The 20,369-nt window shown below is 45.4% G+C and overlaps 1 protein-coding gene across 1 annotated transcript in view; it reads right to left on the reverse strand.

Annotated features, from left to right (window-relative positions):
• The window catches only part of PAPPA (pappalysin 1), a 233,974-nt gene extending 220,608 nt beyond the window's left edge, over positions 1 to 13,366 (reverse strand). Inside the window, exon 1 of the mRNA XM_083721583.1 lies at positions 12,706 to 13,366. Within this exon, the coding sequence (XP_083577709.1) occupies positions 12,706 to 13,165 (460 nt within the window). The 5' untranslated portion in view covers positions 13,166 to 13,366. The remainder of the gene's footprint in view (positions 1 to 12,705) is intronic.
• Positions 13,367 to 20,369: the final 7,003 nt, after the last annotated feature.

Consider the following 20,369-nt stretch of genomic DNA (forward strand, 5'->3'; position numbering starts at 1 on the left):
AATCTGAATCTGTATTGGAATTGTTTTTACATCTTTTAATTGTTTTCTCACTTGCATGTTCGACACCCTGGGCTCCTTTGGGAGGAAGGGTGGTATATTAATCAAACAACAGCAGAACACACCTCATACCTCACACCTCACACCAAAGTCTCTGGTTAGATAAAGCAGACTTAGGAAATGTTGAAGTTCCAGGGTTCAAATATTGCTATGTCCACCCATGAGTGCACAGGGTGGTTATGAGCCAAATTGCTAGCTCTCACAACCTCAGTTTTCCCATTCTGTGGAATGAGCACAATTACAACTTAGATCACAGATGCCTTTTATTATTTCAGAGAGAATTAAGGCTGTTTGCCTTCCGCATTGAAAAGTCTGTTGCACTGGATTGGCAAGTTGCAGGGACTTCTTGTTTCAAGAATCGAGAATCAAATGTGCTAGATGAGGGAGTAGGAAACTTTCTTTTAGTTAGAGTAAGGTTACCAGATTTTTTCAATGAATCCAGGGACACTTTTCAACTTCCTACTAAATAGATGGGTTTTGTCAGGGGACTGATTTGTAAATCCGGGTCCTGTCCCCAGGAAATGGGGACGTCTGGTAACCTTAAGTTAGAGGGACATATTCCCTTCTGCCACAAGCCAGCAGTGGGTGGGACCTGAGTCAGTGCAGCAATTAATGTCAAGTTTACCTTTGTATAGTAGACTAGTTTCCACACATACTTGGCCATTCCTTTGTATTCTCAATCCAAGCAAGCAAGAGGCATGATCAGATTTGAAGAACACATTCTAGCCAGGCAAAAGCTCTCCAGGAGGGGACAAAGCTAGGCCAGTTGTGTAGAATATGTGTGGCCTGGTAGGGGTATAGCCTGGAGAGAGGGAGAATAGCTAGGGAGGAGGTGTGGTCTGAAGGAAATCCAAAGAGCCAGGCAGAGGGGTCTGGAGGCTACATTTGGTCCCAGACCTGAGGTTCCCCATCCTTGTGCTACATCATTGAATTTAAACCTTACACGTTAGAACTCAACATGCTTCAGTTCTTTGTCTACATGTGAACATTAAGGGTGACAGATGCGAGCAGATGGATGCCCAAAGGTGGAATGAATTGATGCTCCATGCTGTATTGACATTTTTCTGCACTGCCCCATAATTCTGTCCTAATTTTCACCAATGTGGCCATTCCTTATCTGGATCGTATCACTTCAGTCTGTAACACATATTGAAGGGGTAGGCACCCTTTCTCTTTTTTTGTGAAGGGCCACATTCCCTTGTGGACAATCCTGCACGTGGGATGAGAAAAAAATCTTCTCTGAAAGTGTCTTCTGAGAAATTTTGCTCAGGTCTAGAGTATACATTGTATTAAGAATCTTCTTGCGTGGCGTTTTTACTGATGCTCAAAAGGAAAGCACTTTGCAATAAGAATTACAATGAAGTTGTATGTACAGTCACATTAATACTGCAGTGTTTTGTTAATGTGCCCATGTGCCACTTGCGATTTTTTTTGGGGGGGGGGTTGAGAGAAAAGATGCAAATGAATCAAATGAAATTAAATAAATGAAATCTGCTGCAGATGGTGCATGTTCCAGCTCCAGAATGAATTGTAGAAATTCTTCCAGTTAAAATGGCATTTAGAAATGGAACATATAGTAGAGTGAACTTATGGGGCAATAAATCAGTGGAATGGGGGGGCAATTCATTCATCCCACTAATGAGGAATGGTGAAAAAAATCAAATGTGTTTGCATTTAAAGGCAGACCTACCTAAGCCACACGTTCTGAAATAATATGTGAACCAAAATGCAAACCATCCTTCAACATTCTCACTTCTCTGACTTTTGCAGTGCAGTTCTCCAGCTAGGTAATGTGTATATGTGTATATACTAGAGTAAAGGGTGCATATAAAATGCATATAATTGGTGGAAATAATGGAGAGAAAAGTATTACATTGGGGGGGGGGAATTGTTTGCAAAAATGTGCATTTTTTGATAGATTTGCACTGATGAATTTTCGTGAAGACTCTAAAAAACCCCACCACAAATGGATGTGAAAAGAAGCAACTGAGAGCAACTGACAGATTTGCCCATCCCTGTCCCTAACCAGAACTGAGGGCTGTCAGTCTTGAAAGGTCATTGCCTAGGTACTGAGTGCTTTCTGTGCCTGTCCAGTAACGGGCCCAAACTCAGAAGCTAAGCATTCCAAAAACTGTTTAATATGCACAAAGGCCACGATCTGAAGAGAGCTCTGCTGTGCTACCTCTGGAACCCTTCACCTCACTCTCCCCTTTCATCTTGAACCCTGCTGCAACCTTGCTTTCATCAGAGAATGAAAGTTTGGGAAAACGGAGGCGTTTCCTGTCAAGCTGGGCTCCAGTCACTCAGGATCATGTTCCTTAACCTGGCAACTGGAAAGTATGGAGAGACAGTGAACAGCAGCAACAGAGAAACTCTCGCTTCTCTTGGCAAACACGCCTTTTCCACTCCAACTCATTCATCCAAATTTTGTTTTCCACTCCTGCCCATTAAAGAATCAACCATCACTTTGCCAAGAGTGGAGACCACATAGACGAGGGGTTGTTTGTTTGTTTGTTTGTTTGTTGAGGGACTACCCTTTTGATTGCACTAAGAGTCAAGCAGGATTTATTTCTGGTGAGAGCAACCAACTCTGGTTTTGTTTGTTTTGTATGTATTTTCATGTATAACTGCTGAAGCAAAAAGAACAACACATTGCAATGTCAGAAATGGCATTTACATCCGGAAAACAGACTGAATGAATGTAAAAGACCCACTCACATTCTGATGCATAGATCTTAAAAAAAAAAAAACCAACCCCAACAACCTCATTTACTTCCCAGCTCCAGCAGCCCCAAAACAAGATAGATTTGCAGCATCTGAGGTGCGGTAGTGTAAACTCCATTTTTGGCATATGTTTTGGGACACAGCGGGTTGAGTCCAGTGCTAATCCTACTCAAAGTAGACCCACTGAAGTTAATGAGCATGACTATAAGTTGTAGTCAATACTAATCCTACTCAGAGTAGACCAATTAGGCCCCCATCTGCATTATTAATTCAAAGCAGTATCATTTCACTTTAAACAGTCATGACTTCCCACAAAGTATTCTAGGAACTGAAGTTGAAAGCTGTTTCTTCACAAAATGGCAATGACCAGACTGCCCTATGAAGATGGGTTGACTGTTCAACCACTCTGGGTCTTTCAGCACCCTTATTTCAGCTCCAAAATTCTTTGGGGGAAAGCTATTTATTATATATTTAGGGCATTGTTTATTGTAGTGCATTTAGCACATTTGTACCCTGCTCTTCAGCCAAAATGACTCCCAGAATGGCTTACATGTAATCAAAACAAGACAGGCTTACAATCCACAAAAACATGGCAAACAAGGGAAAAGGAACAAGGAAGGAAGAGGAAAACCAAAACTGAGGGACGAATTTCTAAACAGTTGTTCCTATAATGTCCAACTGGCATAGTTCAGGGGCAGAAGATGTCTGGTGAAGTTGGGCCTCTGACAAAGCTGAGCCTTGCTTCTATATCTCTCCCTCTGAGGCAGTCAGACAGAATGACTGCCCCCAGATAATAGCTGAGGGGAAAGGAGGCCTGCTGGAGCTGGGCTGTTACAGTGGATCCGATGGAGTGAGCTCTGTCTGCTTCCCAACCCTCCCACTGATGGCATGGCTTCTCCAGAGGATGGCTATGCCTGCTTAAAGTGGTACGATACTGCTTTAAATGTCTAATATAGACGAAACGTTTAAATGTCTGCTTTAAATGTCTAATATAGATGAAACTGCTTTAAATGTCTAATATAGACATGTCTAAACACCAATGGATCTACACTGATTAAGGATAGAACTCGATAAAACCCAGTGTGTTGTTGCATACCAGCTATCTGCAAAGGTTATCACACAACCCAGTGGCAAAACCTGTTGGGAGCCATTGATGTGGTTATTCTACACTTTCTCTCTCTCTCTCTCTCTCTCTCTCTCTCTCTCTCTCTCACACACACACACACACACACACACAGAGGGAGGGAGGCTTTGCTTTGCTGAACACTGCAGCTGATAGCACCAAAGTCAAACGAGTTCAGAAATAGTCTCAGTCTCTCTCTCTCTCTCTCTCTCTGAAGCAGTGTGAAAACTGGCAGCCCTTTGCATCAAGGGCCATCTCCCCCTCCTAGATGAGGGATGGCCCGGGGAGATGACGAGCCCTTTTAATAGTGTTGTAAAATTAGCTCTTTAGAAAAGTCACACACACACATACCACACACTGCAGCTGATGGTGATGCAAGGACAATTTCAACTCCAGAGGAGCGAAGGAAACATGCTCAAAGGCCAAGAAAGGAGGAGGGTGATCCTTTCTTTCAGGGAAGAAAAGGATCTTTGGCACTCTGGATTCTACACCCAGCTTTTAATGAATCTTTTTAAAATATATCTATATCTATATCTATAATCTATCCACGTTTGGCCTAAGAAGTACACCCCCACCCCAAATTCCATGTCTATGCCTATTCTGAAGCCCAGACAGAAGAGGAAGGAAGAGGCAAAGTTGCTAGGAGAAGACAGTCACCTAAGCCTCCAAGATCTGGTGCGAAACACACAGGTGGCTGCCTCAGGGATGTGGTTTGGGTGGCCATGAAAAAGCAGCAAATCATCAAGCATAAAGTTATTTGTTACTGCTATCAGGGTGTAGGACTAACCCTGAACATTAGTCCATCTGGCTCAGTATGGATTTCAATGACTGGATGTCCCCCAGGGTTTAAGACTTGGATGGTTCTGTCCACTGTGGCACTAAGTGATAATGTGAGTGCAAGGACTTACACTTCCCACCTCCTTCCACAGTGCACACCCTAAATCTGTTCTGGGGTTTCACCAGCGCTCTGGAACATATTTGGGGAGGGCAGTGGGAGAAAGGGGAAGGTGTGTCCTAACAGGAAGAGTGCACAGGAAGAGGTACAGTGGTACCTCAGGTTACATACGCTTCAGGTTACAGACTCCGCTAACCCAGAAATAGTACTTGGGCTAAGAATTTTGCTACAGAAATCGTGCTCCGGCAGCATGGCGGCAGCAGGAAGCCCCATTAACTAAAGTGGTGCTTCAGGTTAAGAACAGTTTCAGGTTAAGAACGGACCTCCAGAATGAATTAAGTACTTAACCCAAGGTACCACTGTACTCCCAGTATTACCTCGAGGCAAAAAACAGATGCCCTGACTGCTGGGCTATAATCCTTCCCCCAGCGGCATTGTATGGGTTGCTGGTGCCTGGGGCGGGCAAACCACCAATGCTGATGGAGTGACTCTTCCACCATAGCCAAGCTGGGCTGCATTGCACCACCTGCCATCCAGGCCTATGCAGGCAGTTAAAATACATCTTTCCACAGTGGTTAATCAGTTTCTGTTTTTAAACTTTATACATAGTTTTTATTATAAGCTGTGAACCACTTTAATTTTTCTAATGCAATTCCAGTAAATCAATACTTTTTCTAAAAACAACAACAACTGCCTCTCCTTGGTTTTGGCTCTCCAGGGCTTCAGGCAGTCTCTCTCACAACTTTACTTGGAGGTTCCAGGGCTTGAACGGGGCCCTTCTGCTGAAAAGCAGGAGCTCTACCACTGAGCTACAGCCCCCCCCCCCCCACTGAGAAGGGATATCATTACACAGAGGCAGATCATACACCCATCTAGTTCAACATTTGTCTACATTGTTGGAATTATGGAAGCCAAGACCCAAGTCTGGGGCAAGCACTCTTTGGTGAGAAAACCCCAGCAGAGATTTAAGACAGCAAAGCAAGCAGCGAAGAAAAGCTTGGGAGTATAGGTAGTAAAACCTTAAAAAACATGCGCTTCCAGTGAATCCCAAAATGTCCCCTTTTAAAAGCTCTTTCCAAGCTATCCCATTTCCCTTGCATAGAGACAGACCGCGCATTTGGGAAGTCATAACAAAACCCTTTGAAGGTCAGATTCATGTGCTGTTCCATGCAACAGCCAGAAAAGATGCACAGGCAGCTAAAACATTGCTTAGTTACAAAACGCAAACGTTTCTAAACTATTGACAGAGGGAAAATGCTAGTTTTAGACTCCATGCTGGCCTGAAACAAAGTAGTAATCAGTGTTCTAACGTTAATCATAGAACTGTAGAATTGGGACCCCAAGGGTCATCTAGTCCAACCCCCTGTGATGCAGGAATCTCAGCTACATCTCTTATATTTCACCTGCTCCATTCTGAATTTTAAGAGTTTAAAATCAGAGATATAACCATAATATATTCTTCCTTTCTTAAAGGGTTGTTTCTAAAAATCAATCAATCAATCAATCAGAATTTCTTGGAAATAAAAATCCAGCACCATGGAAAAGGAATATTACCATTAGCACATGATTCCCCCCCCCTTAAATATGTAATCTTTCATTTAAAAAAGTTAAAGATAGCTCCCAATGCAAATGTTATCTGCATTTATTTATTTACATTACTTATAACTCACACTTCATGTGCAAAACCATTGGGAGGATCTCAAGGTTCACCATTCCTGTCATGATCTACTCTCCAGTTATCCAATTAAATTTCTTCATTTATATAAAAAAGTTATAATATATTTATAAAAATAGTTATATCAACAAAAGGGGGGGGATATCAGAAAGGTTTCGAATAACTGTATCTATATACAATAACAACCACATAAACATATAAAACAAGAGGACAACAGCTGTTACGGAAAGATGTTTTCTTTATTGCCTCCATAAGCCTGGCAACATAGGGAAATTTTTCAGAAAGGTTTTAAAGGCTGAAACAGAAAGCGCCTGGTAAAATATCTGCTGGTGGAGCATTCCACAGAACTGGACCACCGACACTAAAAGCTCCATTTCATGTTGTTAGATGAGTCTCGCTAACTAGGAACAGCCAAGGTGGTGCTGAAAAACATTGTGCACCACTGGTCTATATATCTGTATCTAAGCTTGCACTCCACTGTTTTCTATCTCATAAAATAGCATCCCTGAGACCCAGAAGTCACAACATTGATGAACAAAGGAAAAAGGTTGGAAGATTACAGCTGAAATTATCTTCCTCACTTAGGATTGCTCCTATTCTTTTTCTTCACAAGATGGGGACCATTTGGTGTACAAAGCAGAAGGATGGGAGAACATGGGGGCCACTAGCTGCTGTATGACTACGATTCCCACCATCCTTAATAATTTGTCCATGCTGGCCAGGGCTGATGGGACCTAAAGTCTCACAACATTTTCAGCAAGTTACCTCCTACAGGATTCTTTTCCCCTCAGATCCAGCTGCTTTAAAAGAAAGCATTTGGTTTCTTGAAGCTCCTCATTTTTCTGCCTCAAAAAAGTCTACATAAAAATTAATACACTCAATTTGTGTGCACTGTGTTGTTTGATGTACACATTTTTATGCTAGTTTGACTAATATGTGCCTTTTGTCTGACTGTACACCTTACCATATACATATGGGGGCGTGGGGGATGGGGGTTGAAGAACAACACCACAAAATTCAGAGCAGTTCAAATTTCAAAGGATAGCTGTGTTTCACTTCACTGATCAGTTTCAGAGAGTGTGAGTTAGGTCAGTTCACAACTAAAAGGCGAGCCAGGTAAATTTCTCAAACATCCATAGTTTAAAAGTGAGAGTGGGGCAGAAAGAAGGACTGTGGCTCAGTGGCAAAGCACCTGCCCTGCATGCAGAAGGTCCCAGCTTCAATTGCCAGCATCTCCAGGTAGGGCCAGGAACAGCACTTTCTCAAAATCCTGGACAGCAGCTGCTGGTCTGTGTGGACAATATTCAGCTAGGTGGACCAACTGTCTGACTCAGCACAAGGCATCTTGAGTGGTAAAGTGGAAGGAAAGTTAAAGTCTCTCTCCCCCCATCCACTTTTTGCTGTGGCTTCTGTTTTCTTTGCTTCGGGACAGACTCCTCTGAGTGACAGCAATCTTGTAGGTCAAGTATAGGGCAGTCGAGATAAAGAAATAAAAACACTGTAATGTGGCAGGAATGACAGAAAACAGCCCCAGAGACAGAAAAAAAAAGAGAGAGAGAAAGCATCTGCTGCCAGAACAGTGTGTGAGAGAAAGGGAATTCCCTCCTTTTTCCTTTAAGAGATCTATGGCTTGGTAATAACAATAAAGTTTAAGCTATAGTTAACATTTGCATAGCTCTGCAGACTCTTTCATGTATACCATTTTGCCTTACAACAACCCTGCAGCATTGGGAAGTATTTATTTATTGTCACATTGCAGAAGCAAGGGTGAGGGTGAGGGTAAACTAAGACTGAGAGAGTGGGAATAAAAACATGCAATACAAGGGTAACAAACTCTTGCCTACCTTACAAGGTTGTTGTAAAGAATGCAGCAAAACACAGTAAATTATTTGAACCAGGGGCTTCCTCAGTGGTATCTCAGGGTACTGCCACAGGTTTAATAGAACTCATTACTGGCTCTCATTACTGACCCCCTTCCCCCAGAAGAAGCAGTATAGTGTACTGGTTAGAGTGTCAAAATAGGCAAGGAAGACCTGGATTCAAGTTCACACTCATCCATAAAGCTCACTGGGGCATCCTGCTATCTCTCAGCCTTATCAACCTCACAGAGGTGTAGATATAAAAGTTGAATAGTGGGGAGGAAGAACAATGTATATTGTCTTGCGCCCCTTGGAGGATAGTCAATATGAAAATGTAATAAAACAAATTAAAAGTGTTCCAAATCACAGACTTTTATACTTATATCCCAATACTCTATCTCTAGGGAACAGGGCAAGCCTCTCAAGTCCAACTCCACCAGAGAATATATTCCCCATTTCTCTCTCTTTACTCTTCCCAAGAACAGAGGGATATGTACTGGATGTGTCCAAGCTTCTCCCGGGGCCTCGTTGAATGAAAAACAAGACACATGTTCCAAGACCTCATGATTAATAAAGCTTACAGTTCAACAGTATTTTTTTTGGGGGGGGAGCGCCAAAACTTTTATAGTGCAACATGATATTGTAGTCAGCTGTTGACATTTGCAATATTGGAAAGAATTTCAAAAATGCTGAAAAAATGTGTGTGCTTTTGGAAAAAAAAGATCCTTCACATATTCTGCCCCGTTGAGCGATGAGGTTTGGGAACTGCAAGCGCTCATGAATTATCACTATTTTTAAAACTGCCAGCACTTTATACAGTTAAAAAGCACTGCTTTAGGAAACCACATGCTTATTCTAACATCAAATAGCAAAAGTAAAGCAGGGAAGCTTTCCAACACATTTGGAAAGTGAGAACCTTTAAAGCGAGGAAGATAAGCTGCCTGTCCAATCCACTGGAGTACATGTCTAAAGAGACATCATTTTCCCATGATCCTATTCAAATGAGAAATATTTCTCTTTTTAAATGTCCCATTATGAATTCACTGATGAGGGGAGGAATGAGCTCTTGAACAAAAATGAGCAGGATCCAGTAAAACCTTCACCGGGTTATATCCGACGCTAGTCTTACGCAGAGTAAACCCACTGAAATTCATGGACACGACTAAGTTAGGTTCATTCATTTAAATTGGTCTACTCCGAGTAGCACTTAGATTAGGTACAACCCAAGGATTCCTATAGGACAGAGCCAGTGTGCGTTTTACTTAGAAGGCCCACCCAGTTCAAACGGTTTACACAGGAGGAGGACTAACTTTTTCATGCCACATCAGCGTTTGCTGCCCGATCCAGCAGCGCACGTGTACTTAGGGATAAATCCCGCGGGTTTACAGCACAATCCCAAACACACCTACTCTGGAGTAAATCATATTGAATTCAGTGGGCTTCACGCTCAGATTCAGCGGGGCTAGGATATTGCAGTCTTATGCCAAAGCAGCCGTGCTTAGGACTGAAGCCTTTTTACAATACGCTCCAACTCACGTGGACTAATAAGTAAGTTTCCTTTCCTTCCCATACCAGCGGGCTTACTCTCAAGTAGGGGCGTCCGATAGGGAGGCATCGTTAAACGTGTGCGATTAACTCATCGAAAATGTATGAAACCACACTTAAAAGGCAGCTCTTAGGCAGGATCGGGACCAACCTGTCTAAAGGGGAGACGCATAATGCCCTCTCCACCTTATCTCATCCCTCGCTCGCTCGCTGGCCCCTGGGCTTTTCTTCTAGCCACGTTTCTTCGGAAGTAAGCACAAGGAAGAGGGGTTTTTTTTTGGGGGGGGGGTGGAGTTTAGCCTGCTGGATCAGGCCAAGGGCCCGTCTAGTCCATCATCCATTTCTCAAAGCGGCAAAGCCTGTGGGGATCCCGTGAGCAGTACCTGTGCGTAGGTTTCTTTCCTCCTGCGGTTTTCCCCAAACTTCCTAAGTTTCTGCCCATTCACAAAATAGAAGAGACAGACAGGCGTGCATGCATATACTGGAGACACAACAGCACGTGGCTTTAAAGAAACAACAAACCACGACATAAACACTCAAGAGCCTCCTCCCCCCCGCCATACACTTTGCATTCAACCAGAGTTGAACAGTAAGTCCAGATGTGGCACGCACAAACGTGGTCTAAACGTCGCCAACGTTCAACACGTAATTCCTTTGGGCAACGGGTAAGATCCAACGCCAGTTCCACTCGTAGTAGACCCGTGGACCCGAACATTGGCGCCGACTCCATGGGGCCTGAGGGGGCCCGAGCCCCCTCAAAAATTCGTTTGGGGGGGCTCCGCCCCCCCAATAATTTAAGAAAATTATTACCGTATTTTTCCGACATTCTGCCTCAGGGTCTTACTGCCCACCCTGCTCTGTTTCCTTGCTGTGTTTGCTCAAACGGAACAAAGAGCAGGGAAAGCCCCTCCCCTCCAGGCAGAGGGAAAGCAGAGTGTGTCTCTGTGCTCCGTGCAGGAGGGAGAGAGAGAGCGAGAGAGATCGCGCGAGCTGGCTGACTTGGGTGGGTAGGTGAGGGAAAACTTTTGCCTTCCTTTCCTCCCTCCTCCTGTTATACCCCTCTCCTGCATTCTTAGCCAGCTGCTTCTCTGCACACCCCTCTCCTGCTCCGTGTCCCTTCTGTGTTTTTCCTTCCCTCCCCACTTAAAATGTGGTTAAAAAGCATGGATCCACATGGATCCTCAGGATCTTTGCATTGGGTCAGCCCAAATTCACCATCAGATCACATAGCATGTCCATGGCTACAGCCTGCCCCCCAAAAATCACGCACCCACTGTTGCCTGGGGCTGCAATGGTGCAAAAACGTGGTTACAAAACATGGATCCACATGGATCCTCAGGATCTTTGCATTGGGTCAGCCCAAATTCACCATCAGAGCACATAGCATGTCCATGGCTACAGCCTGCCCCCCAAAAATCACGCACCCACTGTTGCCTGGGGCTGCAATGGTGCAAAAACGTGGTTACAAAACATGGATCCACATGGATCCTCAGGATCTTTGCATTGGGTCAGCCCAAATTCACCATCAGAGCACATAGCATGTCCATGGCTACAGCCTGCCCCCCCAAAATCACGCACCCACTGTTGCCTGGGGCTGCAATGGTGCAAAAACGTGGTTACAAAACATGGATCCACATGGATCCTCAGGATTTTTGCATTGGGTCACCCCAAATTCACCATCAGATCACATGTCTGGCCACAGCATGAAGCACAAAAATGATACATCCACTGTTTCATTCAGAATGTTTTTTCCCCTTGTTTTCCTCCTCTAAAAACGATGTGCGTGTTATGGTCAGGTGCGTGTTATAGAGCGAAAAATACGGTAGTTATATTATGCTTTGTAAAATCACAAAATTATGTTGGTATTTTTTATTTTCCTTGTTTGATGATAGTTACCTTTTAAAATACATTCAGTAATGAGTTAAAACAAATAATTATTACGGTAGTAAAAGAGGCGGCGCGAGTAGTTTTGCTCGGTGCGTGCGACTGGCCCAGCCCCTCTTTCCTTTTCCTCTCTTCTGCTCTCCCGGCCGGGCGCCTGAGGTAGAGTTACTTAGCGGTTCTGAGGAGCCGCTGTTGTTTCGGCAGGGGAAAAACCGCCGCTGCGAACCCCCGAGCTCCCTCTCTCTTTCCAGCCTCTCTCTCTCTCTCTCTCTCTCTCTCTCTCTGGCCAAGGAGGAGGAGAAGCCCTTCAGCCAGTCTATGGCCGAGTGGCGGAGGTTCATCTACAACCCCAACAGCGGCGAGTTCCTGGGGCCAACGGCCAAGAGCTGGGGTGAGGAGGGCGAGCGAGCGAGTGCGGGCGGGGAAGGGAGGGGAGGGGGCGGCCGGCACGAGGGGCGGTGGGAGGCGAGGCGCGGCGGGCACTTGCCTTGCCCACCACGCATCTCTCTCCTTCTCGGTCTCTCTCCCTCCCTCAGCTGGTGAGGGGGCCACGAGGCGGGCGGCAGCAGCAGCAACGGGCCGGGAGCGGATCTTAGAAAACTTCCCGGGGCAGGACCCCAGTATGGGCCCCCCCAATATTTTTTATAAGTCGGCGCCCCTGGACCGGAATGAATACAGCTGAAGTACATTCATTTCAAAGGATTGGATCTCCCTCAGTCTCACTCAGAGTAGATGTCTCGAAATCCATGCGTAAAAATCTAACAAATGCATTAATTGCAATGGGTTCTTCTCAGAATAGACCCCGTGGAACGAATGGTCATGTCTAACTGAATTCCATCCGTTCCAATGGATCTCCTCTGGAGTAGAACTGGAGTCCTCAACCCAAGTGTGTGTGAAGGGGTAGGTGTCTCTGGAGGCCCCCAGTAGAGGAAGTCCTGCTTACCTGCGACGACCGCCGGAGTCTTCTGCCCGCCCTCGGGCCGTAGCCACGCTTGGACCGTGAAGGCATCCCGGGGTAACTCCACCTCCGCCTTCAGCCGCAGCTGGTCGCCCTCGCCGCGAAAATAGAGCGCTCGGCTGACTGCCGGCTGCTCCCCGCCCTCCTGAGCTCGCCTCCTGCGGCGCGGAGCCCTCGGCGCCTCCGGCCCGCCCGCGCCCGCGGAGGAACGTCTACCCCGGGCTAACCTGGTGGCGCAGGTGCCCGGGGCGGGGTAAGGCGAGTGGAGAGCGGCGTGTTGCTGCGCCGCCGCCGCCGCCTGCTGCTGCTGCGCCGCCTGCCGGGTGTCCCTTCGAGCCCGGCCGGAGCGCTCGGCCAGCCCGCACTCGGCGCTGCCGGCGTGGGCTGCCGCCGCCGCGGCCGCGCACACCAGCAGAAGGGGCAGGAGGACGCTCCGGCGCTGCATTTCCAGGCTTCCCCCCCACCCTGCTCCCTTGGAAGTCCTCGCGTGCTGCCAGGTTGGGGCTCCTCCTCGCTTTGCGCTTCACTCTTCTGAGGGACTCGCTTTTTTTATAACCCTTCTCAGTGGCTTCTCCCCCCCCTTTTTTTTTTTTGCTTTGAGGATTTCTCTTTCTCCCCCCTCACCTTTTGAAACCAAAATAAAAATGAGATTTTTAAAAACTCAGAGCTTGTCGTCTCTCTCGGTTTTCTTCCTGCCTCCTCCTCCTCCTCTCCTCCTCCTCCTTCCCTCTCTCCCTCTCTCTCTCTCTCTCCCTTTCTCCTTTTCTCTTTTCCCTCCTTCTTTAAAAAGAAACAGCTTCGGCTCCAAAGATTCGAGCACACACGAGGTTCCCTCCCCCTTCCCAAAAGATGCTCTAATTCATTTAATTTTTTTTTCTCTCTCTCCCTCTTTCTTTTTTGGTGCCTCCTTTATAACGTAAGCCACAGCCCCCTTTCTCCCCCTTCTCCCCCTCCTTTCTTCTCCACTTAAATGAAAGGGGGGGAGAGAAAGAGTGGGGGGAAGTTGCCCCCTCCAAGATGATGAGTAAACAAGAAATCTATGGGGGGGAGGGTGCTCCACCTCGACAGAGAGATCCCCCCCAAACTGCAGTGATCGTGACTAATCAATCACTTTGAAGTAAGCGAGGTGGGGGGTTGGAGCACTTCGGCGGGGTCTTACAGCACCACCTTCGCTGTTACTTCCCTTATTTATTCGTATTTAAAAGGGGCAGTCAACGTGAAGGTAGTATACTCCAATGTGAATTTCCACCAGAGGTGCTTTAAAACCTGTCCCAAAATACACGCACGCACGCACGCACTCCTACCCCCCCCCCCCACACACTCACGCACACCACTGCGCTGTACCCTTTTGGCACTTCTCTCGCACCCCCAACCACCCCCTTCTCATGAACCTCTTTGCACTTTGCTGATGAACCTCATTCATATACATATTATTATTTCTTCCTACACCGCATAAAGAGTGTTGAAACTTGATTCTCTTTCTCTCTCTCTCTCTCTCTCTCTCTCTCTCTCTCTCTCTCTTTCTTTCTTTCTTTTTGCGCGCTCTCTCTTTCTCCCTCTCCCTCTCCCCTCTGTGTTAAATCCCCCCACCAATATTATTTCCTTTAAAAGTTATGGAATCGCCAGCCAGAGCTGCCCCCTTTCGTGGTCCCCCCTCGGAGCAGCTAGACGGTGCAGCTAACCCAGAGCGTTGCATCCAAGGTTTCCCATCGGATCGCAGGGGGGAAAAAGGGAGAGGGGGAAAGCCGTTTGTCCTTCCAGAAGCTGGAGCGAGGAAAACCAATGGGTGTGCGGAGGGTTTGCCTTTTCGGTTCTCCTTCTCCCAAGAAAAAGAAATCTCTCGTCGATTTAATTTGTGCTTTTCATTCAGAAAAACTAAAACACTGATGTTGGAGACTGTGTTGTTGTTTTTTAATTCAAATATCAAATTTGTTCTTTAGCTCCTGAGTTCCTCTGCTTCCGTTAAGCGGAGTGATAGCCACAGGTAAGACACTGAACGTTTATTCGTTTGTGGATCTGTTTCTCAGCTGGGACGTTTTTTGGGGGTGCGGGATTGTTGTTTTGTTGTGTGTGTGTGTGTGTGTGTGTGTGTGTGTTTCTTTAAAGACCTCAAATGCTCCCCCTGATGGCAGCAAAGAGGATTTCCCAATCCTCCTCCTAAGTAAGTGGAAAAGAGAGGGGATAAAGTCTTTCAAAGGCACCAGCTACAACCCCATTCAGAAAACATACGAATAGAATCTTGGCACCCCCCCCCCCCAATCTCGTTAATTCACGTGTCCATTAATTACCCTTCAACCGGGGCGGAGTGTCTCTGTGTGGGGGGCCTAGGGGAGGGTAACAGCAACCCTATAACACCTTTCTAGAGGCAGCCCCAGAGCACAGACAGTCTGGAAAGGGATTTGTTTTGCTTTTCGTTGCCACTTCTAGGAAATCTAGACCGGATTGCCATTAGTCTCAGTCTCACTTTCTGCTTCAGAAATCATTCTCTCTGGTCTTCTGTGCAAATGGGGGTGCTGGTTTGGCTATGTTTTTAATAGCCCCGAAAGTCTTGTGCCCAGCATTTCCCACAGACTGATACCTCCCCAAATGTGCAAGCCTACATGTGCACCAAATGCGCAAGTCTCAGTGTGCAAGCTACTTTATAATCGATAAAGCTACTTTATAGATTATAATAGTGGGGTGCATACACACAATGCACAACACCCTAGAAACTGTAGTTTGATAAGGATGCTAACAATTGTAACGACCGTGAGCGGTAAACTACAGTTCCCAGAATTCCTTTTTAAAAAAGGGGGGTCTTCAAAAATGCTTCAGTTGTTTTTTGTGTACACAACTCCCATCCCTGTCAGGAGAGGATCACAGTGAAGATGCTCCCTTCTTCAATCACATCTCTGAGGTGTGGAGAAGAAAGCATGATCACGATCAAAGGCTTCAACTACATCTCAGTATCACTCACCTTGACCTCTGCAGGTTTATAGTGAGTGAAGCACTTGACTTTTAGGTAAAGGTAAAGGGACCCCTGACCATTAGGTCCAGTTGCGGATGACTCTGGGGTTGCGGCGCTCATCTCGCTTTATTGGCCGAGGGAGTCAGCGTACAGTTTCTGGGTCATGTGGCCAGCATGACCAAGCCACTTCTGGTGAACCAGAGCAGTGCACGGAAACGCCATTTACCTTCTCACTGGAGTGGTACCTATTTATCTACTTGCACTTAGATGTGCTTTTGAACTGCTAGGTTGACAGGAGCAGGGACTGAGAAACAGGAACTCACCCCGTCACAGGGATTCAAACCGCTGACCTTCTGATTGGCAAGCCCTAGGCTCTGTGGTTTAGACCACAGCGCCACCCGCGTCCCTAAAGGTCCCTGACTTTTATTCTGTATCAATATCTATTAATAATAATAAACCCTATGCAACACCCCCCCACACACTTTTCTCCTTTTACTTAGGTTTTTATAAGGTGGCCCAAATGGGCTGCCTTTTACATTTCTTTCTTGCTTTTAAACCATGGATGGGGAACGTGTGGCCCTGCAAATATTGTTGGACTCCAAATCCCATCACCCCAGCCAGCTCAGTCAATAGTCAAGCATGATGGGAGTTGCAGTGAGTGGTGGCTGGTGCCTGTTGGGACTGGCAGGGCAGTAGGTAGGAAGCCCAAGTAGAAGGTGGACCAGGACCCAATGACACATGGAGCCAACTAATTCATCTTTTGTCCCCATGCTTCTGGCTTACAAGAGCAAAACTGAGGCTAAGGCGGAAGAAGCTGACAACCACTATTGGACTAACTTGATGTAAGAAGGACAGGCAGGTGGGAGCTGGCCAAGGGCAGACTGAGATAGGTATATCAGATGGACCAAGGGCAAATGTTGCTACAGTACAACAAGTGGAGACTGGTCCATTTACCCCAATACCCATGGGGCTTCAAACTCCCTGTCACTGCTTTACATTGATAGCAGATTCATGGGGGGAGTCCACTGTGCCCTCCCTCCCAGGGCAATTTGCAGCTCTGTGTTTTAACCCACAAAGCTTTGTTTCTGGGGCAATCTATTGGCAACATGAGCCACCTCAGTTGAAAGCATTCTACTGTCTGCCAAATTTCTATTGAGCCGCTTTACTACTGGTGTACAAAATGCTAAACAGTTCTGGACCAGGGTACATCTTGGACCTGGTTGACACCACCAGTGAGGAACTGATTGACAGAGTGGAAGTACTCAGAAACTTAGAAGGATCATGTCCTCCTGAGTTTCATGATAAAGAGGCGAGGGAAAGCAAAGTATAGTCAGACATGCACTTTGTTGTTGTTTTTTTGTTAGTTTTTGATTAATTATTTTCAGTTTTATACATTTCAATACATTTTTACAATCATTTTAACATATTAAAACTTGACTTCCTTCCCCCTCTTTCTGTGGTTGCTTAAATTTATTTTTGATATTTTCTGTATATCCAAATTAACTTAATTTGCTCATTTATTCATCTACTTTAAATATATACTCTTATAAAACTGCAGGTTGTTACAATAATCCTGCCAATGTTGTTATCTGTTTACAATTTGTTTGCAAATATTCCACAAATCATTTCCATTCTTTTATAAAAAAGTTTGTCATCTTGATTTCTTTCCAATACCATTCCATTCATGACTCTTTTTTTCATTTTTATTTCAGTTTTCATTTGCATACCACCTTTTTATATTGCTAGATGCAAGGCTGTTTGCAAGCTGAAGAAACGACAAAGTACACAAGATCTTATAACAATCTAATTCAATACAAATAAGTCATAACTTTTATTTTCTCCCAAGCCTTCCCAATTTAAGCCTGTTGAATTGTATTTTAAATGTTTAAATTCTGCTTTTATTATTTGTTTTGTTTTTAATATTCTATTTCTGTATTTCACTTTTCAAGCAGAATGTTGGCGTATTCAGGACAGATAAGATAAAGTACTTCTTTGTGCTGCGTTCAGCTAAACTACGGAATCCGTTACCACAAGAGGTCATGATGACCACCAACTTGGATGGCTTTAAAAGAGGATTAGACAAATTCATAGAGGATCAAGCTATCAATGGCTAGTAGCTGCAATGGTAGTATTCTACCCTACTGGTAGAGGCATTAATGCCATTTGCGGGGAACTACAAATTCTGTTGATCTCATTTCCTGCTTGTGGGTTTCCCATAGGTTAGCCACTGTGAAAACAGGGTGCTAGACTAGATGGGCTTTGAGCTGGTCCAGCAGGGCTCTTCTGAGCTGATTTATTGTTTAGTTGTGCTGTATTTTGAATTTTTATGTTTTATTGTTAGGTGGCATTGACTTCTGTTTGAGAATGCAAGCTGTTTAGTGGAAGACACTCATGCAAAGCAGATGCTCTACCACATATGCTCTACAGCTCTTCCACAGGTGTTCTGGGAAGCAGCTCCATGCATAGGGCAGTGGAGGCTGGCTCATTTGGGCAAATAGGGCATTGCCCCACTAACTTCAGCCTGCTCTCTTCTGCCTGCCTTCTAACAATCAGCCCAGCAGATGACCCTGCCTGTCCACTTCCTCCTCCTCAGTCTCAGAGTGTTGTCCTTGCAGAACTCAGCAGAGAGGAAGATGGGGCCTTCCACCCTACCAGCACACATGAAAATCTATACTCATTTTTCTGTGCATTTCCCCCCTAAAATGCATATTTTTGTATGCAATGCCACTTGTCCAAATAACTTAATATATCTGCTTTGAAGTAATGTTGGGGTTGTTGTTTTTTAAAAAAATCTATAAGTAAATTTTAATGTAACTTTAAATATCTTTATGTACAGCATAAAGGCAGATTTCATGCAGAGGCAGTTTTACAAGCAAGCAAGCAAGCAAGCAAGCAAGCAAGCAAACAAACAAACAAACAAACAGGTATCCACTGACTTGTTCTGAGCTAGACCATTGGCCAGTCTCGATTAGTGTTGGATACACTGCCACACAGCAACTCTCCAGAGATTCAGAAAAGGCTATTTCCCAACCCCACCTGGAGGTGTAGGAATGAATTTGGGACCTTATCCATTCAAAGCTTCTGCTCTGTTACTGAACTGCAGCCCACCTAACATTCCAGTCTTCATGATTCTGAACTAAAAGCTGAAACAGAAACAGCAGGGCTTCAGGGAAGAACTTTTCTCAGCTCCACTGCCACACTAGGGGTGCTCTCGCTAGGGTCCCAATCCCACAGGGCATAAGTGTCTCACCAAAGTATTGATCAACATAGGGTTTCTAGTGCAGCACTGTCCATGTGTTAAGAATCATTTATTCATTGCTTCAGGCATAGTGAAAAGATGAGCTTCGGTGTCCCTTCTAACTCTTCATTTCTATGATTCTACAGCAAACCTTTTTGCCAAGGCTTTCCATGAACTACTGGCATACCTTGGAGATATTGCAGGTTCAGTTCCAGAGGACCGCAATAAAGCTAATATATCAATAAAGTGAGTAACACAATATATATATATTTAATTTCCCAGTGCTTATAGAAGTTATGTTCACACTATACCATAGTCTATTAAACCAATTCCCCACCCAGCTGTAAAAAGGTAAAGGAATCCCTGACCATTAGGTCCAGTCGTGACCGACTCTGGGGTTGCGCGCTCATCTCGCTCTATAGGCCGAGGGAGCCAGCGTTTGTCTGCAGACAGCATCCGGGTCATGTGGCCAGCATGACTAAGCTGCTTCTGGCGAACCAGAGCATCACACGGAAACGCCGTTTACCTTCCCACCAGAGCGGTCCCTATTTATCTATTTGCACTTTGATGTGCTTTCGAACTGCTAGGTTGGCAGGAGCAGGGACCAAACAACGGGAGCTCACACGGTTGCGGGGATTCAAACCGCCGACCTTTTGATCGGCAAATCCTAGGCTCTGTGGTTTAACCCACAGTGGCACCCGTGTCCCCACCCAGCTGTAGGAGGGGGGGAATCCATGTCCAGCTCATGTCAGCTCCACTCACATGGCCAGAAGTGGGGCAGTGGTGGTCAGGGGCTTCTTTCCCCTAGAAGTATCCAGGTTGCCTGTAGCTGCACCCACATCTTCTTAAGGAACAATACATGCGAAGCACAATCAAGTGAGGCATGTGTGTAGATTCCTGTTTTTACAACGCTGGTTTTTAGGTTGCCACCAACAAACACCTTACTCAAAATAGACCCATGAAAATAAATCAGCTCAAATTAGTCATGTTCATTCATTTCAGTGGTTCTACACTGGGAACATAGTTGACTGTAGCCTTCTGTTTCTATAATATTATTTTGTTGTGATTAACTTGTATTTTCTTATACTGTTTAAATGGGACGCGGGTGGCATTGTGGTCTAAACCACTGAGCCTCTTGGGCTTGCTAATCAAAAGGTTGGCAGTTCGAATCCCTGGGGTAAGCTCCTGTTGCTCGGTCCCTGCTCCTGCCAATCTAGCAGTTCAAAAGCACGTCAAAGTGCAAGTAGATAAATAGGTACCGCTCCAGCAGGAAGGTAAATGGTGTTTCCATGTGCTGCTTTGGTTTTGCCAGAAGGGGCTTAGTCATGCTGGCCACATGACCCCAAAAAACTGTCTGCAGACAAACGGCAGCTCCTTTGGCAAGCAATTTCCCCCAACACAATACATTTCTATATGCTATTTTCATTAATATGCATATTTTAACACACACTTTGCCTAGTATAC

The sequence above is a fragment of the Podarcis gaigeae genome (assembly GCF_964106915.1).
Source record: "Podarcis gaigeae genome assembly, chromosome: Z".
NCBI classification, from domain to species: Eukaryota; Metazoa; Chordata; class Lepidosauria; order Squamata; family Lacertidae; genus Podarcis; species Podarcis gaigeae.